Here is a 16,106-nt window from a genome sequence, read left to right on the forward strand (position 1 = left end):
GGTGCTGCGAGGCGGTGACGTCACGCGGCGCGCTTGCGCACCCTTCCCCCCGGGGTTGGCCGGACTCCCAGCATGCACCGGGGGGTCAACACGGTGATGCTGATGATTTCCTGAGTCCTCCGGGCCGGAGGGGGGCGCTGCGCGGCGGTGACGTCACGCGGCGAGCTGGGGGCGCTCTCTCCCCGCCCTCCGGAGGCGGGGGGGGGGGGTGCACCGGGGGTTAACCCGGTGATGCCGATGATTTCTTGAGTCCTCCGGGCCGGAGGGGGGCGCTGCGCGGCGGTGACGTCACGCGGCGCGCTGGGGGCGCTCGCACCCCTCCTCTCCCCTTCCTGGGGGGGGTTTTGGCCGGACTCCCAATCAATCAATCAATCAATCGTATTTATTGAGCGCTTACTATGTGCAGAGCACTGTACTAAGCGCTTGGGAAGTACAAATTGGCATCACATAGAGACAGTCCCTACCCAACAGTGGGCTCACAGTCTAAAAGGGGGAGACAGAGAACAGAACCAAACATACCAACAAAATAAAATAAGTAGGATAGAAATGTAACCGGGGATCAACCCGGTGATGCTGATGCTTTCTTGAGTCCTCCGGGTCGGAGGGGGGCGCTGCGCGGCGGTGACGTCAGGCGGCGCGCTGGGGGCGCTCTCTCCCCTCCCTCCGGAGGGAGGGGGTTGGCCGGACTCCCAGCATGCACCGGGGGTCAACAGGGTAGCAGCTGTGCGCGTCTCCTCCCCGCCGCCGCCGCCGCCGAACTCGAACCCCGAACCGGAACCGGAACCCGAACCGGACCCCGCTGCCGGGGGCCATGGCCGAGGCGTCGCCCGCCCAGGTGACCCCTTGTGACCCCCGGGGGGCGCCCCGAGGGAGGGGGCTGGGGTTGTCAGCCCGGCTGTAGTGGACTCCCCCCCCTCCCCGCGGCGTTCAGTACAGAGCCCCTGACTCTGGGCAGCCATTCATTCATTCACCCACCCGCTCAGTCGTATCTATTGAGCGCCCACCGCCCCTGACTCTGGTCAGCCATTCATTCATTCATTCGCCCGCTCAGTCGTATCATTTATTGAGCGCCCACCGCCCCTGACTCTCGTCATCATCATCAATCGTATTGATTGAGCGCTTACTGTGTGCAGAGCACTGGACTAAGCGCTTGGGAAGTACAAGTTGGCAACGTATAGAGACAGTCATCATCATCATCAATCATATTTATTGAGCGCCTACTGTGTGCAGAGCACTGGACTATGCGCTTGGGAAGTACAAGTTGGCAACATATAGAGACGGTCATCATCATCAATCGTATTTATTGAGCGCTTACTGTGTGCAGAGCACTGGACTAAGCACTTGGGAAGTACAAGTTGGCAACATATAGGGACAGTCCCTACCCAACAGTGGGCTCACAGTCTAAAAGGGGGAGACAGAGAACAAAACCAAACATACTAACAAAATAAAATAAATAGAATAGATATGTACAAGTAAAATAAATAAATAAATAATCAATCAATCGTATTTATTGAGTGCTTACTGTGTGCAGAGCACTGTACTAAGCACTTGGGAAGTACAAGTTGGCAACATGTAGGGACAGTCCCTACCCAACAGCGGGCTCACAGTCTAAAAGGGGGAGACAGAGAACAAAACCAAACATACTAACAAAATTAAATAAATAGAATAGATATGTACAGGTAAAATAAATAAATAAATAGAGTAATAAATATGTACAAACATATATACAGGTGCTGTATATGGTCAGCCATTGACCATGTAATGGTCAGCCATTCATTCATTCATTCACCCACTCAGTCGTATCTATTGAGCGCTCACTGTGCGCAGACCACTGGACTAAGCGCTCGGGAAGGGCAGTTCAGCAATAAAGAGTCCAAAAGGGGGAGAGAGGGGCGACAAAACAGGCCCCTACCTGCTGCGCAGGAGGGTCATTCATTCATTCATTCAATTGTATTTATTGAGCGCTTAGAACAGTGCTTTGCACATAGTAAAAGACTTTTACTATGACTTTTACTTTTAGACTGTGAGCCCACTGTTGGGTAGGGACTGTCTCTAGATGTTGCCAATTTGTACTTCCCAAGCGCTTAGTACAGTGCTCTGCACACAGTAAGCGCTCAATAAATACGATTGATGATGATGATAGTAAGCGCTTAATAAATGCCATCATTATTGTTACTGCACTAAGCGCTTGGAAAGTACAAGTCGGCAGCATACAGGGACGGTCCCTCCCCAACAACGGGCTCCCAGTCTAGGAGACTGTGATCAATCTGAGGTGATCAATCTGAGGTAATCAATAAGTGCCCAGCCGCACTGTCCGGGCTAAGAGCGAGAAGTGCGAGAATAATAGTAATTATTATTAATAATAACAGTAATTATTGTTAATAATAGTAATTATTATTAATAATAGTAATTATTATTAATAATAATAAATGCCATTGTTATTATTAAGGGGAGGGAAGGGGTGCGCCATCTCGGTTGCATCGGGCTTTCCCCAGCGCTTAGGACAGCGCTCCTGCGCACGGGAAGCGTCCCATACATAGGGCTGAAGAAGGTAATCAGTGGGCGTCATCACCATATCTATCTATTCTATTTATTTTATTTTGTTAATATGTTTGGTTTTGTTCTCCGTCTCCCCCTTCTAGACTGTGAGCCCACTGTTGGGTAGGGACTGTCTCTATGTGTTGCCTACTTGTACTTCCCAAGCATTTAGTACAGTGCTCTGCACACAGTAAGCGCTCAATAAATACGATTGATTGATCACCAAGATCGGCGTGCCCGGCTCGGACACTTGTCAGCTGGGTGACCTTGGGCGAGTCGCTTCACTTCTCCGGGCCTCGGTTCCCTCCTCTGGAAAATGGGGGCGGGCCTCGCGTGGGGCAGGGACTGTGGCCAACCCCATTCTCTTGGATCTCCCCCAGCATTTAGAACAGTGCCCGGCACATAGTAAGCGCTTCACAAATACCGTTCTTGTTGTTATTATGATATCATCAATCATCAATCGTATTTATTGAGCGCTTACTATGTGCAGAGCACTGTACTAAGCGCTTGGGAAGTACAAATTGGCAACACATAGAGACAGTCCCTACCCAACAGTGGGCTCACAGTCTAAAAGGGGGAGACGGAGAACAAAACCAAACATACCAACAAAATAAAATAAATAGAATAGTTATGGGCAGGGAACTTTCAGTCAGTCCTATTTATTGAGCGCTTACTATGCGCAGAGCACTGTACTTCGCGCTTGGGAGAGTAGAATGCTTTGAGGTCTTGTTTTGATGTCTGTCTTCCCTTTTCTAGACTGTAAGCCCGGTGTGGGCAGGGATTGCTGAATTGTACTTTCCAAGCGCCTAGTACAGTGCTCTGCACACACTAAGCGCTCAAGAAACACGATTGAATGAATGAATGCAATATGCCGGAGTTGGTAGGCATGTTCCCCCGTCTACAACGAATGGTAAGTGCTCAATAAATACAATTGATTGAACCAGAGTCTCCTTGGGGTCACGGCTCAGAGGACACCTGGTTCTGCGTACTCCCCCTCGTTCATTCAGTCGTATTTATTGAATGCCCACTGTGTGCAGAGCACTGTACTGAGCGCTGGGGAGAGTACAATACAACAATAAATAGAGACTTTCCCTGCCCATAACAGCCTGCTAGCATTCTGAATGGGACCCTGGTCCCCAGATAAGGCCGCCCAGACCACACTTTTTTTTTTTTTTATGGTATTTGTTAAATGCTTACTATGTGCCAGGCATTGTACTAAGTGCTGGGTTAGATAAAAGCTTTGCAAGTTAATCAGGTTGGACACAGTTCTTGTCCCACATGGGGCTCACGGTCTTATTCCCCATTTTACGGCTGAGGGAATCGAGGCACAGAGAAGTGACTTGCCTGCGGTCCCGCAGCAGACGAGCGGTGAAGGCCGGATTAGAACCCAGGTCCTTCCAACTCCCAGGCCTGGGCTGAAGCCACTAGCTCAACATTGAGCTTGGCGCTGCAAAAGCACCACGGGGCATAAATTCTGTGCTTGGGAGGGACAGAGCAAGCCCCACCCGCAAAGAGTTTACGCTCTAATAATAGTAACTGTGGTATTCGTTAAGCGCCGGGGTAGATAAAAGATCAATCAATCAATCAATCAATCGTATTTATTGAGCGCTTACTGTGTGCAGAGCACTGTACTAAGCGCTTGGGAAGTACAATCAATCAATCAATCGTATTTATTGAGCGCTTACTATGTGCAGAGCACTGTACTAAGCGCTTGGGAAGTACAAATTGGCAACACATAGAGACAGCCCCTACCCAATAGTGGGCTCACAGTCTAAAAGGGGGAGACAGAGAACAGAACCAAACATACCAACAAAATAAAATAAATAGGATAGAAATGTACAAGTGAAATAAATAAATAAATAAATAGAGTAATAAATATGTACAACCATATATACATATATACAGGTGCTGTGGGGAAGGGAAGGTAAGTGGGCTCACAGTCTAAAAGGGGGAAACAGAGAACAAAACCAATCAATCAGTCGTATTTATTGAGCGCTTACTGTGTGCAGAGCACCGTACTAAGCGCTTGGGAAGTCCAAGTTGGCAACATGTAGAGACAGTCCCTACCCAACAGTGGGCTCACAGTCTAAAAGGGGGAGACAGAGAAAACCAAAGGTACTAACAAAATAAAATAAATAGAATTAGATGTGTACAAGTAAAATAGAGTAATAAATATGTACAAACATATATATATATACAGGTGCTGTGGGGAAGGGAAGGAGGTAAGATGGGGGGGATGGAGAGGGTGATGAGGGGGAGAGGAAGGAATCAATCAATCAATCAAAAGATCCTCAGGTCCCACATGGGACTCACGGCCTTAAATAAGAGGGAGAACGGGGATCGAATCCCCATTTTGCAGATGAGAAACTTGAGACCCAGAGCAGTGAAATGACTCGCCCAAGGTCACACGGCCGGGAAGTGAAGGGGCCAGGTCCTCTGACTCTCAGGCCCGAGCTCTTTTCGCTAGGCCACGCTGGTTCTCTAGGATGTAAATGTATTGATGAACTGAGGAATCGGTCAATCGAAAGCATCTATTGGCAGCTTACTGAGCGCAGAGCGCTTGGGACAGTACAGTAGAGTTAGGGTGCACGGGCCCTGCCCTCAAAGAGCTTACATCAACCTGCTTAAATAAATGATAGGAGGGAGCAATAGAGTTTTTCTCCTCTGGTGCTATTCTTCTCACCGTGCCTCGGTCTCGCCTCTGGCCGGGAATTCCCTCCCTTCCTCAGATCCACCAGACATTCACTCTTCCCCCTTCTTCAAAGCCTTATTGAAGGCCCGTCTCCTCCAAGAGGCCTTCCCAGACTAAGCCCCCCTTTTCCTCTTCTCCCACTCCCTTCTGCATCGCCCTGACTTGTTCCCTTTGTTCTCCCGCCTCCCCCCAGCCCCTCTGCATTTAGGTACGTATCTGTAATTTATTTATTTGTAATGATTTCTGTCTCCCCCTCCCTCTAGACAGGGAGCTCATTGTGGGCAAGGAATGTGTCTGTTTATTATTGTACTTTCCCAAGCGTTTAGTAGCAAGGAATGTGTCTGTTTATTGTTGTACTTTCCTAAGCGTTTAGTAGCAAGGAATGGGTCTGTTTATTGTACTTTCCCAAGCGCTTAGTACAGTGCTCTGCACACAGTAAGTGCTCAATAAATTTGACTGAATGAACAGTCTATAGAGGCCATATGTAGGGGTCGCGAGGGGCTGTCAGGTGGCGTGGAAGGGCCAAAAGATTCGAGATTAATTAATCAGGGGTATTTATCGAGTGCTTAATGTGTGCAGAGCTCTGTCCTAAGAACTTGGGAGAGCACAACAGCATAAGGAGACATATTCCCTTCCCAGAGCAAGTTTACAGTCTAGAGGGATTACAGTGTTCAGAGCACTGTTCTAAGCGCTTAGGAGAGTGAAATACAACCGAGTTGGGGGACAAAGTTCCCTGCCCACGACGAACTAATGGTCCAGAGGGCTTACTGTGTCCGGAGTCATGGGTTCTACTCTCGGCTGGATTGGGTCACCGGAGTAGAATTCGGAATTCCCGTGTCCATTTAGACCTGGCGGCCGGAATTACGTCCCGAACTCTTGGCGCCCTTCGGACCGGGTTAGAGCTTTCCCACCATCTCGAGGGGGAAGGTGGGGAGCGAAGCCGGCCGTCTCCAGGTATCCCATCGGAGCCTCGGCTGAGCCCCGAGGGTCCGGCCCGCAACGCGCCAGCCGCTCGAGCTGGGGAATCCATAATGCACCGGCCTGGAAGTGGCAACAAGTAATATCGTGGCCGGGAGACCCACCCCCTTCGGACTGGACTTTGGAATCGGGCCCCCCCCCAGCCCCACCACCATGCGCACCCCCCCCCGGGGGTTCTTGAGGACACGGGGACCCCACCCCCAGCCCCCTGACTTCCTCCCCACTCTCCCCCCAGCCTTCGGAGAAGGGCTCGCTGCTGTGTTCCTCGGAGATCTCCCTGTGGACCGTGGTGGCCGCCGTGCAGGCCGTGGAGCGCAAAGTGGAGGCCCAGGCGGCCCGGCTGCTGAGCCTGGAGGGCCGGGCGGGCTCGGCGGAGAAGAAGCTGGCCGACTGCGAGCGGACGGCGGCCGAGTTCGGGAGCCGGCTGGAGGGCAAGTGGGCCGTGCTGGAGACGCTGCTGCAGGAGTACGGGCTCCTGCAGAGGAGGCTGGAGAACATGGAGAACCTGCTCAGGAACAGGAACTTCTGGATCCTCCGCCTCCCCCCGGCCACCAACGGCGAGGTCCCCAAGGTAGGTGGGGGACGGTCGCCGGGGGACAGGTCCGGTCTCGGTTGGGGAAGGGGTCGCCGGGGCTCCTCGGAGGTGGTCAGCGGACCCTGCCGTTCTTCCAGGGGCCGGCGACCGTTGAGAACGACGGGGCCTACTTCTCGGAGCAGGAGTGGGAGAACCTGGAGGAGTGGCAGAAGGAACTCTACCGGAACGTCATGAAGAGCAACTACGAGACGCTGGTCTCGCTGGGTAAGGGGCCCCTCGGGGCGGGGCCGGGGGGAGCCTGGTGCCGCGGGGTCCGGCCCCCCATCACAGCCTAACGGTCAAGGCCGTGGGGCCTCCGGAGATCTGGGCGACAGAGCCCCAGGGGGGCGGCCAAAGCGGGCGACAACCAGGCATCTTCGGAGGGGGCGAGCGGAAGGCTCCGGGGGCCACCGCTTGCCCCCCACCACCCTCCCGACTCGGGTGGGGGGCGTCCGAACCCACCGGACCGTTTCCGGACCCTGGGGACTACCCGGGTGGTCCCCCCCGCTGGTCTGAGGAGAGCGGGAAAGCGGGGAGGAAGAGAAGGAGGTCAGGCCGACCACGATGGGCTGCCCGGCGGAGCCGGGCCCGGGCGAGAAGGCGTCGTCATCCGCGGCCCACCGCGGCCGGAGCACTGAGACGGGACCGTACGCTTCAGCGGGGGGGAACCGATCCCTGCCCTCGAGGGCCACCGGGAGAGGTTGTCCGAGGAGCTGGGAGATGTCAGGGAAAGGAGCCCCGTCACCCTTCCTTTTCCTCCCCATCCTCCCGCTTCGGGCGAGCGGGCCGGGCCGGGGGCCCCGGGCGCAAGCGCTCGTGAACACTTTGCCTTTCCTGTGCCCAGACTGCGCCCTCCCCACCCTGGAGCTCCTGCCCCCGCAGCCCAGAGGGGAAGACCCGGGGGCCCCCGAGGAGCTGGGCCACTTGGAGGAAAGGGAGAGTCTCGCGGGCCCCCGCCTGGGTGAGTTGCCGGGGGCGCGCCGGGCTCAGGCCCGCCCGCCGACAGGGACAGACGGACCGGAGCCCCCGCCCCAGTCAGTCGGTCGGTCGTATTTATCGAGCGCTTACGGCGTGTAGAGCACTGTGCTGAGTGCTTGGGAGAGGACGAGAGAGCAGCAGACACATTCCCCGCCCACCACGAGCCGACGGTCTCCCCGGGCGGGGCTGGCCCAAGACGGTCCCCGCGCTCTCCTCGTCTCTCCGCAGTGGACGGCATCGCCATCAAGCAGGAGGAGCCGTGCGGCGCGGAGGAGCCGGAGGGCCCCGTCCCCCCGGAGCCGGCGGCCGAGCGCTCGGGGGGCCCCGGGGAGTCGGGGGCCGGCTGGGAGGACCCGGCCGGGCCGGACTCCGCGGCGGGGGCCGAGCCGGAAGAGCCCCCCGCCCGGCCGGGGAGCGGGACGCCGCCCCGCCCCCGCAAGCGCCCGGCGGGCGGGAGGGCCGGCCGGGGCCTGCGGCCCAAGCGGGGCCCAAGGAGCCCCCCGGCCGCCGCCGGCCCCTACGAGTGCTCCGAGTGCGAGATCAGCTTCCGCTACAAGCAGCAGCCGGCCGGCCACCGCCAGGCCCACCCGGGCTGGGACCCCGCCGCGGCCCCGGAGGAGGAAGAGGAGAAGGAGGAGGAGGAGGAGGAGGGCGGGGGCGGGCGGCCCCGGCCCCGCCTCAAGCCGCCGCCGCCGGGCAAGAGGGCCCGGCCCCACCGCTGCGACCAGTGCCTCAAGAGCTTCAGCTGTAAGGCCAGCCTGGCCACCCACCAGCGCAGCCACCCGCGCCAGGGGCCGGGCCAGGGGCCGGGCTTGGGGCCGGGCCAGGGGCCGGCCCGGACCCAGGAGCGCTTCTCCCCCAACAGCCTGGTGGCCCTGCCGGGCCACATCCCCTGGCGGAAGAGCCGCAGCTCGCTCATCTGCGGCTACTGCGGCAAGAGCTTCAGCCACCCCTCGGACCTGGTGCGGCATCAGCGCATCCACACGGGCGAGCGGCCCTACCGCTGCCCCGACTGCCACAAGGGCTTCGTCCAGAAGCAGCACCTGCTGCAGCACCAGAAGATCCACCTGCGGGAGCGCGGCGTGGGCCCGCAGCGCGAGCCCGGGGGCGCCCACCCCCTGCTCTAGGCCCCGCTCTGCGGCCGGCTCCGGGAGACGAGGTCCGGGGCGGGACGGGGGGGCTCCCGGCCGCAGAGCGGGTCACCCCGGACTCTCTCCCGGGCCCGTGGGCACGACGGCCCCCCCCCTCGGAGCCCCCGTCCTGCCCCGGGGCAGAGAGAGGCCGGGTCCCGGGCACCCGGAGACTTTTGCAAGCACCGAGGCCGGAGTGGGGGGACCCCGGGTGGAGGAGTCCCCCAGACGGGGCAGCTCCCTGTTTCGAGCCCTTCTTTTTGGACCCGCTGGTTTTTGTGGGATTTTTAAAGATAGCGTTTCTGACCGTTTTGCACCCCTGAGAGCCGAAGAGGTGGTTCCTGCCCCGGCGGGAGCCCTACGCCGGGGAATATTTGGGGGTGGGGCTCAGGCCAGACTCCACTGCCTGCCCCTGTAGGGGGGAACACTAACTCCCAGCAGCTCCCCGGGGGGTTGACACTGGCTGCCCGCAGCCCCCCCGGGGGGGTTGACACTGGCTGCCCGCAGCCCCCAAGGAGAAAGATGGCAGGGGATGCGGGAGGGCGGGTTTTCCAACGTTGGGCTTCTGCCTCTGCCGCCGTCACCGTTGCCGCCCCGCCGGACCAGAGACTGTCAGATGACTCGACGATGCCAGTCTCTGCACGTCCCCGGGGCCGCCAGCTGCCTCAAGGGAGACCGCGGAGAATCCCGCGGTCCTCTCCCCTCCAACGCTCCCACCTGTGAGCGTCAGCATCGGACTGGAAGTGCCGTGAGGTCTCCCCATCAATCACCACTCTCTGCGGGTAGGGAAGGTCAGGGCTTCTGGGGCAGACAGGTATCCCAAGATGCTTCGCAGTCGACTAGAATAAAACCTGCCACTAGCAAAGCGTTGAATCTGGTGTCTTTCTGCCCGGGACACGAGCCCTCTCCGTGACCTGAGGCAGGGGCCCCCAAGGGAGAAGTCCCACGCTTCCCTCAGCCCTTCCCCGTCCACCCCCGGGCCCCTGCCCACCCTCCCGTTTCTTGAGTCTTCTCTCCAGACCCCCCTCACCCTCGGTTCCGGACCCGCTGGGAGCTTGCTTACTGTGGGGATCCGGGACCGACCCGACATTCCCGGGATGGACCTGGCGGAGTCAGAACCGTCCCGGGCGCCAGCTTCACTCCGGGATCAATCCGAAGCCGATTGGCCCCGGGGAGGCCGGGAGGCGGGACAGCAGCGGAGCTGGGCTGGGGGGTGGCTGCCCATTGAGCCGTCTCCTTGACGCTCTAGATGGGCATTGGGCCTCTCCCCCCGGGACCGAGCCCAGGGTCTTTCTTGCTCCAATCTCCCAGCCTGGTGGGTGGCAGCGCCAATCGGAAAAGCAGCTTCTGTGGTGGGTACCCATCTCCCTGGGATTTGCTGGGCCCTCAGCTCTCATGAGGGGACCCTCTCCCCACCTGCTTAGTGAGGGGCTGGGACCTCCGGTCTGGGAACAGGGATACTGCTGGGCCCGAGGCGGGGGTTGCTAGTGACCGCAGTTGCGGTGTGGTATGTACTGAGCACCGATTAGGTACAGTGCACTATCCCAAGCACTTGGAAGAAGTATGAAATGCATACTCTGCCCTACAGGGAGCTTCCATTCTAAAAGAGGAAGCATTCCCAAAATCCAGCCCCACATTCCAGGAGCTGAGCTAATAATAATAGTAGTAGTATTTAAGCACTTGACTGTGAGCCCACTGTTGGGTAGGGACTGTCTCTATATGTTGCCAATTTCTACTTCCCAAGCGCTTAGTACAGTGCTCTGCACACAGTAAGCGCTCAATAAATACAATTGATGATGATGATATACCAAGCACTGTCCTAAGCATTGAGCTAGATGCAAAATCATTAGGACATTTACAGTCCTTCGGCTGCATTCTAAGCATGAGGAAGAGCAGGTATTGAGTTCCCATTTTACAGGGAGGAAACTGAGGCTCAGAGAAATGAAGTGACTCACCCGAGATTCGCTCATCCAATTGTATTTACTGAGTGCTTACTGTGTGCAAAGCACTGTACTCAGTGCTCGGGAAAGTACAATACAACAACAGATATTTCCTGCCCACAGTGAGCTCACAGTCTAGTAATATACATAAATAAAATAGATTACAGATCTATACATATGTGCTGTGGGGCTGGAAGGGAAGGTGAATGGAGGAAGCGAGTCAGGGTGGTGCAGAAGGGAGTGGGAGGAGTGGAAGGTTTAGTCGGGGAAGGCTTCTTGGAGGAGATGTGCCTTCAATAAGGCTTTGAAGCGGGGGACAGCAATTATCTGTCGGATATGAGGAGGGAGGGCGTGACAGGACGGGCAGGATGTGAGCGAGAGGTCGGTGGTGAGATAGATGAGATGGAGGGACAGTGAGAAAGCGAGGTACAGTGAGAAGATCACATGGCAGGTGGGTGACGGAGCCAGAATTAGAACCCGGGTCCTCTGACTACTGGGCCGTGCTGCTTCCCACTGGTGTAGTGGGTAAATGCCCACCGAAATGGAAACAGGGAACTTCAGTGTGTCTGTGTGGTGTGAGTTGGGGGGAGGAGGGTGCCCTGGGCCCAGAAAACTACAGCCCTTGGCTGTCTCCAGTGCTCCAAGGCAGCAGGCGAGCATTAGAGGACAATCCATCGGTGGTATTTATTGAGCACTGACTGTGTGCAGAGCACTGTATTACACTTGGAAGAGTACAGTGAAATAGAGTTAGTAGGCGTGCTCTCTGCCCTCGAGGAGCTGCTGACAGAGTTGGAGAGACAGACACCATAGACTGGAGAAGTAACACGGTATATGCGGCTATGAAAGTGAGTGCTCTGGGGTTGGGGAGATCACTCCATCAATTATCAATCAATCAATCGTATTTATTGAGCGCTTACTGTGTGCAGAGCACTGTAGTAAGCGCTTGGGAAGTACAAGTTGACAACGTATAGAGACAGTCCCTACCCAACAGTGGGCTCACAGTCTAAAAGGGGGAGCGTTCGTTGTGTGCAGAGCACTGTTTTTAGACTGTGAGCCCACTGTTGGGTAGGGACTGTATATGTTGCCAACTTGGACTTCCCAAGCGCTTACTACAGTGCTCTGCACACAGTAAGCGCTCAATAAATATGATTGATTGATTGTACTAAGCGCTTGGGAGAGTACAGTAAGTATGGTATTAGTAATTATGTTTGTCGGGTAGGGACCGTCTCTATATGTTGCCGACTTGTACTTCCCAAGCGCTTAGTACAGTGCTCTGCACACAGTAAGTGCTCAATAAATACGATTGAGTGAATGAATGAATTTGTCAGGCGCTATAGTAAACTCTGGGGTAGATAAAGCAAATCGGGTTGGACACAGTCCCCGCCCCACATAGGGCTCAGGTTCTTAATTTCCATTTTACAGATGAGGTCACTGAGGCCCATAGAAGTGAAGCGACTTGCCCAAGGCCACAGACAGGCAAGTGACGGAGCCGGGCTCTAACCACTACACCACCACTCTCTCTATCCACAGAGTGGATAGACATGATCCTCTCAGCTTCAGAGGGAGCGGGCCTGGATCGGATTGTCTTGAGTTCCAGGGCTTTTGGTTTCCTGAGGTGAACCCCCCTGACCCACCTTTGGGGGCCTCTGAGACAGAGGGCGTCCTGTGCCCCATAATAATAATAATAATAATAATGATGGTATTTGTTAAGCGCTTACTATGTGCAAAGCACTGTTCTAAGTGCTGGGATGCCCACTCCCCACCTCAGGCTGGGCAGCCCAGATGTGCACAAAGCAGCGTGGCCTAATGGTTAGAGCCCGGGCCTGGGAGTCTTGGGGGTCATGGGTTCTAATCCTGGCTCTGCCACTTGTCTGCTGTGTGACCTTGGGCAAGTCACTTCTCTGTGCCTCAGTTACTTCATTTGTAAAATGGGGATCAAGACTGTGAGCCCCAAGTGGGACAGGGACTGTGTCCAACCTGATTTGCTTGTATCCACCCCAGTGCTTAGTAGAGTGCCTGGCACATAGGAAGTGCTTAACAAATACCACTATTATTATTATTATTACAGTGATTGGCACATAGTCACTGGCTTAACAAATACCACAATTATTATTATTAGAAAGAGAGGAAAAGAAAAAAAGAAAAATAAAGAGAAGAGAAGAGAGAAAAGAGAAAGAGAAGTACCAAAAGAAAGAAAAGGAAGGATAGAGAAAGAAGAGGGATAAGAGAAAATGAAAGGAGAGGAGGAGAGGAGAAAATGAGAAAGAAAGGAGAGGAGAAATGAGGAAAAGAAAGGAAAAGATAAAAGGAGAAAAAAGTAAAGAGAGGAGAAAATGAGAGAATGAAAGAGAAAGAGAAAAAGGAAGAAAGGAGAGGAGAAAATGAAAGGAGAAAGAAGACAGAAAGAAAGGACATAGAGAAGAGGAAAGAAAGAAAAGAAAAAGAGGAGAGAGAATAGCAGCAACAGCAGCAGGGTGGATTAGTTGGTTGATTAATGAAGAGGGTGGGGGAGTCGTTGCTAGACTGAACCTCTTGGGTCAGGGGTCAGGGGGCATGGCTAGTAGCCCCCGGGGAGCTGTGCTAGCCCAGCAGCCGGAGCCAGAACCTCTGCACTGCCAGCTCCATGGGCAGGGAACACGTTGGCCAATTCTGCTCTATTGGATGCCCCCGAGTGCTTAGTACACTGCTCTGTGCACCTAGGAACCGCTCGAGCCATACCATTGCCTGGCTGTTTGATTGACTGATTGATTGAGCGGAGCTGGAGTCAACTTAGAGCGCTGAGACCAGTGCGCTGCACCTAGGAAGCGCTCAATCAATACCATTGATGAATAATGTCGCTTTGTTAAGCGTTTACTATGTGCCGAGGCACTGTTCTAAGCACTGGGGTGGTTCCAAGCAAATGGGGTTGGACAGTCCCTGTCCCACGTGGGGCTCACAGTCTTCATCCCCATTTTACAGACGAGGTAACCGAGGCACAGAGAAGTAAAGCGACTTACCCAAGGTCACATAGCAGACAAGTGGCAGAGAGGGGGTTAGAACCCCTGACCTTCTGACAACTCCCAGGCCTGTGCTTCCCCAATGCCGTTGATTGATTGATTGAGCGGAGCTGGAGTCAATCGAAGCTCTCAATCAATACCATCGATTGATTGATTAATTTGATTGAGTGGAGCTGGAGTCAACTTAAGCGCTGAGACCAGCGCTCTGCATCCCTGACTATATTAATGTCTGTCTCCCCCTCTAGCCTGGCATATAGTAAATGCTTGGGAGAAGCAGCGTGGCTCAGTAGAAAGAGCATGGGCTTTGGAGTCAGAGGTCATGGATTCAAATCCCGGCTCCTCCAATTGTCAGCTGTGTGACTTTGGGCAAGTCACTTCACTTCTCTGGGCCTCAGTTCCCTCACCTGTAAAATGGGGATTAAGACTGTGAGCCCCCCGTGGGACAATCTGATCTCCTTGTAACATCCCCAGTGCTTAGACCAGTGCTTTGCACATAGTAAGTGCTTAATAAATGCCATTATTATTATTATTAACGAATACCATTAGAATGTAGGCTCACAGTGGACAGGGAACATGTTTAATTTTGAAGTATTATGCTCCGCACATTGTAAGCTGTCAATACCATTGATAATTACTTTTTATATTAATATAATTATAATAAGGACGGTATTTGTTAAGCGCATGCCATGTGCCAAGCACTGTTCTAAGCGCTGGGATAGGTACAAGGTAATACTACTAAAAAATAGGATCGATTTATTGGTTGATTGCTTGATTCAATCCTCTCCCCGCCGCGGCCCGTCCGGAGCAGTTTTTGGGGCCGTGTTGTAGCAGGGCGTTGTGCACGGCAGCCGCTAGGTGGCGGTGTGAGGCGCGGCCAGCCGGGCACTATGTGCGGCGGCCGCCAGGTGGCGGTGCGGGGCTCGGCCATGCGGGCGATGCGAGCGGCGGCCGCTAGGTGGCGGCGCGGGGCTCGACCATCCGGGCATTGTGTGCTGTGGCCGCTAGGTGACGGCGCGGGGCTCGAGCTCCCGGGCGTTGTGTGCGGTGGCCGCTAGGTGGCGGCGCGGGGCTCGGGCATTGCGCGCGGTGGCCGCTAGGTGGCGGCGCGGAACTCGGCCATCGGGCACTGTGTGCGGTGGTCGCTAGGTGGCGGTGCGGAGCTCGGCCATCCAGGCGTTGCGCGCGGTAGTCGCTAGGTGGCGGCTCGGGCATGTGGGCGTTGCGTGTGGTGGCCGCTAGGTGTCGGCGCGGGGCTGGGGCATGCGGACATTGCGCGCGGGGGCCGCCAGGTGTCGGCGCGGAGCTGGGGCATGCGGGCGTTGCGCGCGGGGGCCGCTAGGTGGCGTGCGGTACTCGGGCGTGCGGGCGTTGCGCGCCGTGGCCGCTAGGTGGCGACGCGGGGCTCGGCCATCGGGCACTGCGTGCGGGGGCCGCTAGGTGCCGGCGCGGAGCTAGGGCATGCGGGCGTTGCGCTTGGTGGCCGCTAGGTGTCGGCGCGGAGCTGGGGCATGCGGGCGTTGCGCGCGGGGACCTCTAGGTGTCGGCGCGGAGCTCGAGCATGCGGCGGGCGTTGCGCGCGGTGGCCGCTAGGTGTCGGCGCGGGGCTGGGGCATTCGGGCGTCGCGCGCGGGGGCCACTAGGTGGCGTGCGGGGCTTGCGCGTGCGGGCGTTGCGCGCGGTGGCCGCTAGGTGTCGGCGCGAGGCTGGGGCATGCGGCGGGCGTTGCGCGCGGGGGCCGCTAGGTGTCGGCGCGGAGCTCGAGCATGCGGCGGGCGTTGCGCGCGGTGGCCGCTAGGTGTCGGCGCGGAGCTCGAGCATGCGGCGGGCGTTGCGCGCGGTGGCCGCTAGGTGTCGGCGCGGGGCTGGGGCATGCGGGCGTTGCGCGCGGTGGCCGCTAGGTGGCGTGCGGGGCTCGGGCGTGCGGACGTTGCGCGCGGTGGCCGCTGGGTGTCGGCGCGGAGCTGGGGCATGCGGCGGGCGTTGCGCACCGGGGCCGCTAGGTGGCGTGCGGGGCTCGGGCGTGCGGGCGTTGCGCGCGGGGGCCGCTAGGTGGCGTGCGGGGCTCGGGCGTGCGGACGTTGCGCGCGGTGGCCGCTGGGTGTCGGCGCGGAGCTGGGGCATGCGGCGGGCGTTGCGCACCGGGGCCGCTAGGTGGCGTGCGGGGCTCGGGCGTGCGGACGTTGCGCGCGGTGGCCGCTAGGTGTCGGCGCGGAGCTGGGGCATGCGGCGGGCGTTGCGCGCGGGGGCCGCTAGGGCTTGCGTTGCGGGGGCCGGGGCGGG

The 16,106-nt window shown here is 57.1% G+C and overlaps 1 protein-coding gene across 1 annotated transcript; it reads left to right on the plus strand.

Moving 5' to 3' along the window:
- The first annotated feature begins 694 nt into the window (after nucleotides 1-694).
- ZNF212 (zinc finger protein 212) lies at nucleotides 695-9,746 on the plus strand. The gene is made up of 5 exons (XM_038755463.1): nucleotides 695-835; nucleotides 6,444-6,779; nucleotides 6,881-7,007; nucleotides 7,627-7,743; nucleotides 7,989-9,746. The coding sequence occupies exons 1-5, from the start codon at nucleotides 812-814 to the stop codon at nucleotides 8,885-8,887; spliced, it is 1,503 nt and encodes a 500-aa protein (XP_038611391.1). The 5' UTR covers nucleotides 695-811; the 3' UTR covers nucleotides 8,888-9,746.
- The last annotated feature ends 6,360 nt before the right edge of the window (nucleotides 9,747-16,106 follow it).

This window comes from Tachyglossus aculeatus, chromosome 13 (assembly GCF_015852505.1).
Source record: "Tachyglossus aculeatus isolate mTacAcu1 chromosome 13, mTacAcu1.pri, whole genome shotgun sequence".
NCBI lineage: Eukaryota > Metazoa > Chordata > Mammalia > Monotremata > Tachyglossidae > Tachyglossus > Tachyglossus aculeatus.

Excerpts from the sequence above, each read along its gene's own strand:
- ZNF212 (XM_038755463.1), top strand. The coding sequence starts at position 812 with ATGGCCGAGGCGTCGCCCGCCCAG. Across the intron at positions 836-6,443 it reads CCGAGGCGTCGCCCGCCCAG|CCTTCGGAGAAGGGCTCGCT; the intron begins GTGACCCCTTGT and ends CTCTCCCCCCAG. Across the intron at positions 7,008-7,626 it reads CGAGACGCTGGTCTCGCTGG|ACTGCGCCCTCCCCACCCTG; the intron begins GTAAGGGGCCCC and ends TCCTGTGCCCAG.